The following is an 8,774-nucleotide window of genomic DNA, read 5'->3' on the forward strand; positions in this document are numbered from 1 at the left end:
TGGATGTTTGGAGTTGGTGACCAATCCAGAACTGAGATCTCTCGGACACAGTCCGAGAGAGCTGGTTTGTTATTCATTCTTTACTTTTCTTAGGTAGCTAGCAGCTTCTGGAAACGCTCCCTTTCTTTTAGTATAGTTTAAATAGATGTTTATATCATAACGTAATAAATCAAGCCTTCTGATCATGGAGCCCATCTCGTCTCTTCCTTCACCCCAAAAACCCTTGTGACAACCGTCAACATTCATTAGCTAGGGGATCTCAAAGGTTGCCTTCATTTCAATCTCATCTACATTTTCTATATTCTCAAAATCTTTCACCAGGCAATCGTATTTATAACGCTTCCCTGTTCCTTCCTCACCAACAATTAGACACCGAAATGGGCTGCCCAGGGAGATGGTGGAGCCCATCCCTGGAGGTGCTCAAGGAAAGACATAGTGCCATGGTCTAGTTGCCATGGTAGTCTTTAGTCCTAGGTTGGACTCAATGATCTCAGAGGTCTCCTCCAACCATTTTCTGCAGTGTTGGGGGCACAGTGGGATTGGTCACAAAGAGCCACAATGCAGATGGTGCGTGAACAGACAAATAATTAGTTATCGGTAGCAAGGTAGAAATAAAATACATTCTAAGAGTTAATTGGACAAAATAGTTTTAAAAAACCTTAAACCTGTGTGCCTTGTAACTTTTTCAGTATCTTTCTCTTTACATGCCAAGTCTAGAACGTAGATGGCGCGCTGAATTGTTGATAAGAGAAAAAATAAACAACAACCTGAAAACCAAAAGTCCCGTTCGTCTCTCAATTCTAGCACAGAACTTTTTTTTAAAGTCTCCCCCTCAGGGGGAGTCCTCACAGTTTTGGTTCACCAATTTGTGACTTCGCCAATTTTGAGATTTCCCAGCCCAAAGCGCCAAGGAGTGTGGCGGGTTTGGTGCTGGCCAATCCCCAGGGCACTCACTCCCTGCTCTGAGACAGGAGCAGGAGAAAGGCAGAGCAAGCTCAAAACCTTAAAAAGGTATAAAGGAAAATTTATTATCAGTAATTTCATTATCAGCCGCGCATCTCTGCCCTAAATGTCTCCTGTGCAAAACCATGACACCAGGTGACTGAGAATTTTAGACTTTCTGTGCTAACAGAATTCGGGAGAGAACCTTGGGAATGCCCAGGGAGCCAGGGATTGACCCAGAGGGACAAACCCCACTGGGGCTGATATTCCAGGGAATTCTCAGGTCCCATTCCTCCCACAAACCCCCTCATTTTGGTTCTATTGTTTAATTTTGGAAGATTTTTCTGGGAGCAGCTCCCAGAGGGGAGCTGAGCTCTGTCCCAGCCCCGTGTCCCCAGAGCTGAGGGGGAAAAGCAGAATTTGGATAAAATCCAGGGCCAGGGGAGCCTTTTTGGGGTGATTTTCCTGCTCCTGCTGGGGATTTCTCAGCTGCCAGCAAGGATGACAGAGGGATGACAAGGGACAGAGGGACAGGAGCCAGGGAATGGCTCCCACTGGGAAAGGGGAGATTGGGCTGGCATCTTGACAAGGAATTCCTGGCTGGGCTGGAATTCCCAGATTTGCTGGGGCTGCCCCTGGATCCCTGGCAGTGCCCAGGGCCAGGCTGGAGCAGCCCGGGGTGTGGAAGTTGTGCAGTTGGGTGACCTTTGGGGTCTCCTCCATCCCAAACCATTCCAGGATTTTATGATTCCATTTTTCACTGCTTGGAGACCACACAGAGCCAGGGGTAAATAAAAAGGTCTGATCCCTCCAGAGCCTCCAGATCCCTCCAGAAATTTTGAGGTTTTCCACCATTTTCCACACAGCCGTGGCAAAAAAAAAAAACAACCTTTTCTGTCCCTTCCTTAAATTCTGGCCAATTCAGAGACAAATTCCCTCTCTTGCCCCTGATCATTGCTCTGGGATCAGCTCCACCTCCAGCCCCTGGCCATGGATTCCCCATTTGGGAACAGCCTGAGCTGGTTTAGAAACATCCCCAGATTCCTCCTCCTCTCTTTGGAGTTCATTCTCCCAAACAAATCCCAAACCCAGCCCTGATGGCAGGAACTCCCCCATGGCTGCCCCTCCTGAAATGATCCAAGTGAGACCTGAAGCAGGTAAAAAAATGAATAAAATATCCTTTTTTTTTTATCCAGACACAGCAGATAAAATATCTGTGCTGTGTCTGCTGAATGCAGCCATCAAATCCAGACACAACAAAAAAAAAAAACCAGCGAAAAAAACCCAGCCAGGGCTCCCAATATTCCTGAAATGTGGATTTCAGCGTGGGTTTGTTTCCAAATGAACCGATCCAAATAAAGGAGGGGAAAAGGGAAGCAGTTCTCAGCTGCAGCCCCTGGCAGTGCTGCCCCGAGGGAGGGCATGGAGCAGCTCCAGCTCCCCCCAGAACAGCCCCAGGCCATTTGGAGAGCCCATCCCTCCCCTGGAGTGGCCTGGGAAGAGCCAGGAGCTCCTGGGAACGCCAGAGCAGGGGTGGGATTGCTGGTCCAGCCTGGCCCCCAGCTCCAGGCACCTTCAGCAGCTGCTCCGTGCCCAATTTGCCACCCCCGGGGCTCCAAAATCTCTCCCTGCTGCTCAAACTAACCAGGATTCCTGCCAAAATCCCAGATTTTCATCCCTCAGCAGGTGCAGGGTGGGGGAACTCCTGGATTTACAGCCCAGCATTCCCGAGGCACCAAATCTTGAGGAATTATTTCCACAGAAGTTTTCTCCGCAGCTCCCAGCATCCTGATGTTTTCCAGCTCTTTGCATTCCCCCCACATTCCCTGGGATGTCTCAGATTGGATTAAGATTTGTATCATGGCATTCATGGAATAAAATTTAATTGGTAAAATGTGTTGGTTGCATCCACAATATTGAGCTGCCATAAAAAGCCAAGGAGCATCCACCTTAATTCCCAAAATCTCTCCCTGCTGCCATCCCCAATATTGAGCTGCAATAAAAAAAAAAAGAAAACCTTAATTCACCTTAATTCCCCAAATCTGAACCTGCTGCCATCCCCATCCTCAGCTGTACCACAGGAGGATGAGCAGGACTGTGAGGAAAAGCAGCCAAAACCCAGGAAATTTAACCTGAACTGCTGAGATTCTCCTTAAATTACCCAGCACCAAACAATTCCTTGGACTCTTCCCCCGAAACCCCAGCCCAGATTTACCTCTTGGATTTCATCTGCTCCCGCAGCTTGCTGTACATCTCCAGCACTGGGAAGAGAAGGAAAACACAGCTCTGAGACAGGAGCACACAGCTGGGAATCCACAAAGGAAGGAAAAAATCGGGAATTCCACCAAAGAGCTCCAAAACCGAGGCGATTCCTCACCGGGCAGACACAGGGTGAGTTTATCCACCGTGGCTGAGATGTTCCTCTGCTGCAGCCGGCACTGCCTCAGCTCCTCCATGGCCAGGATCAGCTGGAAAAAGGGGAAAAGCTCCCTCAGGATCAGCAACCACCCCTGGGCTCCATCCCAGCGAAAAGCCGGGTTTGAGCTCCTGAGGTTCTCCTTAAATTACCCAGCACCAAACAATTCCTTGGACTCTTCCCCGCTACATTCCCTCTGATGTCTCAGATTGGATTAAGATTTGTTTTATGGCATTCATGGAATAAAATTTAATTGGTAAAATGTGTTGGTTGCATCCACAATATTGAGCTGCCATAAAAAGCCAAGGAGCATCCACCTTAATTCCCAAAATCTCTCCCTGCTGCCATCCCCAATATTGAGCTGCAATAAAAAAAAAAAGAAAACCTTAATTCACCTTAATTCCCCAAATCTGAACCTGCTGCCATCCCCATCCTCAGCTGTACCACAGGAGGATGAGCAGGACTGTGAGGAAAAGCAGCCAAAACCCAGGAAATTTAACCTGAACTGCTGAGATTCTCCTTAAATTACCCAGCACCAAAGAATTCCTTGGACTCTTCCCCCGAAACCCCAGCCCAGATTTACCTCTTGGATTTCATCTGCTCCCGCAGCTTGCTGTACATCTCCAGCACTGGGAAGAGAAGGAAAACACAGCTCTGAGACAGGAGCACACAGCTGGGAATCCACAAAGGAAGGAAAAAATCGGGAATTCCACCAAAGAGCTCCAAAACCGAGGCGGTTCCTCACCGGGCAGACACAGGGTGAGTTTATCCACCGTGGCTGAGATGTTCCTCTGCTGCAGCCGGCACTGCCTCAGCTCCTCCATGGCCAGGATCAGCTGGAAAAAGGGGAAAAGCTCCCTCAGGATCAGCAACCACCCCTGGGCTCCATCCCAGCAGCAGCAGAGCCCAAACCCTGCCCTGGTAAGGGGCGAGCTCGGGGTCGGGGCAGCTCCAGCCAGGGAAGATCCCTGAATTCCCTGGGTTTCAAACAGGGAGCAGCAAACCCAAAGGCATGGAAGTGGCCTTGGAGCACTTCCTGTGGAGTCCAAAATGTTATTTTCCCCTTCCCATTTTAGGCATCTCTCCCAAGTTTTTTGGTTCTCAAAGGCAGGATGTGGCCGCTCGCTCCCCGGGATTCTCCTGATCCCAAAGTGAACAGGGATTTCATGAGGCTCCAGGAGAAAAACGGGAATAAATGGGGAAAAGGGGAAAACAGGGACACAGGGAGGTAATTCTCACATCTCAAAAGTAACAGGGATTTCATGAGGCTCCAGAGAAAATCCTGGAATGGGGAAAAGGGGAAAACAGGGACCCAAGGCCAGGTTGGAAAGGGAATTCTCACATCCCAAAGTGAACAGGGATTTCATGAGGCTCCAGGAAAAAGCCTGGAATGGGGAAAAGAGGAAAACAGGGACACAAGGAGGGAATGCTCACATCCCAGAGTTAACAGGGATTTTATGAGGCTCCAGAGAAAATCCTGAGGATGTGGAAAAAGGAACACAGGGATACAAGGCCAGGCTGGAAATTCTCACATCCCAGAGTTAACAGGGATTTTATGAGGCTCCAGAGAAAATCCTGAGGATGTGGAAAAAGGAACACAGGGATACAAGGCCAGGCTGGAAATTCTCACATCCCAGAGTTAACAGGGATTTTATGAGGCTCCAGAGAAAATCCTGAGGATGTGGAAAAAGGAACACAGGGATACAAGGCCAGGCTGGAAATTCTCACATCCCAGAGTTAACAGGGATTTTATGAGGCTCCAGAGAAAATCCTGAGGATGTGGAAAAAGGAACACAGGGATACAAGGCCAGGCTGGAAATTCTCACATCCCAGAGTTAACAGGGATTTTATGAGGCTCCAGAGAAAATCCTGAGGATGTGGAAAAAGGAACACAGGGATACAAGGCCAGGCTGGAAATTCTCACATCCCAGAGTTAACAGGGATTTTATGAGGCTCCAGAGAAAATCCTGAGGATGTGGAAAAAGGAACACAGGGATACAAGGCCAGGCTGGAAATTCTCACATCCCAGAGTTAACAGGGATTTTATGAGGCTCCAGAGAAAATCCTGAGGATGTGGAAAAAGGAACACAGGGATACAAGGCCAGGCTGGAAATTCTCACATCCCAGAGTTAACAGGGATTTTATGAGGCTCCAGAGAAAATCCTGAGGATGTGGAAAAAGGAACACAGGGATACAAGGCCAGGCTGGAAATTCTCACATCCCAGAGTTAACAGGGATTTTATGAGGCTCCAGAGAAAATCCTGAGGATGTGGAAAAAGGAACACAGGGATACAAGGCCAGGCTGGAAATTCTCACATCCCAGAGTTAACAGGGATTTTATGAGGCTCCAGAGAAAATCCTGAGGATGTGGAAAAAGGAACACAGGGATACAAGGCCAGGCTGGAAATTCTCACATCCCAGAGTTAACAGGGATTTTATGAGGCTCCAGAGAAAATCCTGAGGATGTGGAAAAAGGAACACAGGGATACAAGGCCAGGCTGGAAATTCTCACATCCCAGAGTTAACAGGGATTTTATGAGGCTCCAGAGAAAATCCTGAGGATGTGGAAAAAGGAACACAGGGATACAAGGCCAGGCTGGAAATTCTCACATCCCAGAGTTAACAGGGATTTTATGAGGCTCCAGAGAAAATCCTGAGGATGTGGAAAAAGGAACACAGGGATACAAGGCCAGGCTGGAAATTCTCACATCCCAGAGTTAACAGGGATTTTATGAGGCTCCAGAGAAAATCCTGAGGATGTGGAAAAAGGAACACAGGGATACAAGGCCAGGCTGGAAATTCTCACATCCCAGAGTTAACAGGGATTTTATGAGGCTCCAGAGAAAATCCTGAGGATGTGGAAAAAGGAACACAGGGATACAAGGCCAGGCTGGAAATTCTCACATCCCAGAGTTAACAGGGATTTTATGAGGCTCCAGAGAAAATCCTGAGGATGTGGAAAAAGGAACACAGGGATACAAGGCCAGGCTGGAAATTCTCACATCCCAGAGTTAACAGGGATTTTATGAGGCTCCAGAGAAAATCCTGAGGATGTGGAAAAAGGAACACAGGGATACAAGGCCAGGCTGGAAATTCTCACATCCCAGAGTTAACAGGGATTTTATGAGGCTCCAGAGAAAATCCTGAGGATGTGGAAAAAGGAACACAGGGATACAAGGCCAGGCTGGAAATTCTCACATCCCAGAGTTAACAGGGATTTTATGAGGCTCCAGAGAAAATCCTGAGGATGTGGAAAAAGGAACACAGGGATACAAGGCCAGGCTGGAAATTCTCACATCCCAGAGTTAACAGGGATTTTATGAGGCTCCAGAGAAAATCCTGAGGATGTGGAAAAAGGAACACAGGGATACAAGGCCAGGCTGGAAATTCTCACATCCCAGAGTTAACAGGGATTTTATGAGGCTCCAGAGAAAATCCTGAGGATGTGGAAAAAGGAACACAGGGATACAAGGCCAGGCTGGAAATTCTCACATCCCAGAGTTAACAGGGATTTTATGAGGCTCCAGAGAAAATCCTGAGGATGTGGAAAAAGGAACACAGGGATACAAGGCCAGGCTGGAAATTCTCACATCCCAGAGTTAACAGGGATTTTATGAGGCTCCAGAGAAAATCCTGAGGATGTGGAAAAAGGAACACAGGGATACAAGGCCAGGCTGGAAATTCTCACATCCCAGAGTTAACAGGTCTCAAAGGCAGGATGTGGCCGCTCGCTCCCCGGGATTCTCCTGATCCCAAAGTGAACAGGGATTTCATGAGGCTCCAGGAGAAAAACGGGAATAAATGGGGAAAAGGGGAAAACAGGGACACAGGGAGGGAATTCTCACATCTCAAAAGTAACAGGGATTTCATGAGGCTCCAGAGAAAATCCTGGAATGGGGAAAAGGGGAAAACAGGGACACAGGGAGGGAATTCTCACATCCCAAAGTCAACAGGGATTTTATGAGGCTCCAGAGAAAATCCTGAGGATGTGGAAAAAGGAAAACAAGGACACAAGGCCAGGTTGGAATTCTCCTCATGCCAAAGCTATCAGGGATTATTCAGTGTTCAGACTCCAAGAGAAATCTTGGGATGTGGAAAAGGGAAAAACAGGGACACAGGGAGGGAATTCTCACATCCGAAAGTGAACAGGGATTTCATGAGGCTCCAGGAGAAAATCCTGGGAAAAGGGGAAAACAGGGACCCAAGGCCAGGTTGGAAATTCTCACATCCCAGAGTTAACAGGGATTTCTCAGTGCTCAGGTTCCAGAGAAAATCCTGGGATGTGGAAAAGGGAAAAACAGGGACACAGGGAGGGAATTCTCATATCCGAAAAGGAACAGGGATTTCTCAGGGCTCAGGCTGCAAGAGGAAATCCTGGGACATGGAAACAGGAAAACCAAGGCCAGGTTGGACAGGGAATTCTCCCTCCCACACCAACCCAGGCTGTAATTCCAGGACTGGCTCCATCACTTACTTCTTTCCCTTCGTTCTGCAGCTTCCGGTTGGTGTCTGTCACTTGGTTCTGTGGGGACATTGGGAAAAGCACAGAGCACATCCCATAAATCAGGCCAATGTTCTTCCCACCAAAACAAACTGTCCATAAACACCATCCCTCCCCACGGCTCCCACCCCATGGCCAAGCTGTTTATGGCTGAGTTAACAGCCACGGCCACTGGGGCACAAACCCAGGGATTTCCCTCTTTGCCGCTGGAGAAAAGGGAAAGGCAACAGGAATTCATTCAGAGGCATGGAAGCCTCAAAGTGCTGGAGTTTTCACGGATCCAGTTTGGAAAAAGACAGGGAATTTTCCTCATTTCAAACAAACTGGGATTTCTCGGGGCTCAGGCTCCAGAGAAAATCCTGAGGATGTGGAAAAGAGAAAAACAAGGACACAAATCCAGGGATTTCCCTCTTTGCCGCTGGAGAAAAGGGAAAGGAACAAGGAATTAATTCAGAGGCATGGAAGCCTCAAAGTGCTGGAGTTTTCACGGATCCAGTTTGGGAAAAGACACAAGGCCAGGTTGGACGGGGAATTTTCCTCATTTCAAACAAACTGGGATTTCTCGGGGCTCAGGCTCCAGAGAAAATCCTGAGGATGTGGAAAAGAGAAAAACAAGGACACAAATCCAGGGATTTCCCTCTTTGCCGCTGGAGAAAAGGGAAAGGCAACAGGAATTCATGCAGAGGCATGGAAGCCTCAAAGTGCTGGAGTTTTCATGGATCCAGTTTGGGAAAAGACAGGGAATTTTCTTCATTTCAAACAAACTGGGATTTCTCGGGGCTCAGGCTCATGGATCCAGTTTGGGAAACTCCAGTTTTCACCTGAGTGGGGGAGGAATTAATTCCCTTTCCCATCACCAAATCATTTCCATTTAGGTTTTAACTCCTTCATATCCCAGCAGCAAAGGATTCTTTA

At 48.1% G+C, this 8,774-nt stretch overlaps 1 protein-coding gene and 1 long non-coding RNA gene across 2 annotated transcripts in view; both read right to left on the minus strand.

Moving 5' to 3' along the window:
• Positions 1-3,404, minus strand: part of EXOC6B (exocyst complex component 6B) — a 254,020-nt gene extending 250,616 nt beyond the window's left edge. Inside the window, exons 1-2 of the mRNA XM_031064544.1 lie at positions 3,320-3,404; positions 3,158-3,203 (exon numbers count right to left, since the gene is read on the minus strand). Coding sequence (XP_030920404.1) covers positions 3,158-3,203; positions 3,320-3,398 — 125 coding nt within the window. The 5' untranslated portion in view covers positions 3,399-3,404. The remainder of the gene's footprint in view (positions 1-3,157; positions 3,204-3,319) is intronic.
• Positions 3,405-3,940: 536 nt separating this feature from the next.
• LOC115948896 lies at positions 3,941-7,876 on the minus strand. Its single transcript, XR_004082657.1, has 3 exons — positions 7,833-7,876; positions 4,104-4,194; positions 3,941-3,987 (listed from the first exon to the last, which is right to left on the minus strand). It is a non-coding gene; the product is annotated as an uncharacterized LOC115948896 (long non-coding RNA).
• Between the last annotated feature and the right edge of the window lie 898 nt (positions 7,877-8,774).

Source organism: Geospiza fortis, unplaced genomic scaffold (genome assembly GCF_000277835.1).
Source record: "Geospiza fortis unplaced genomic scaffold, GeoFor_1.0 scaffold576, whole genome shotgun sequence".
NCBI classification, from domain to species: Eukaryota; Metazoa; Chordata; class Aves; order Passeriformes; family Thraupidae; genus Geospiza; species Geospiza fortis.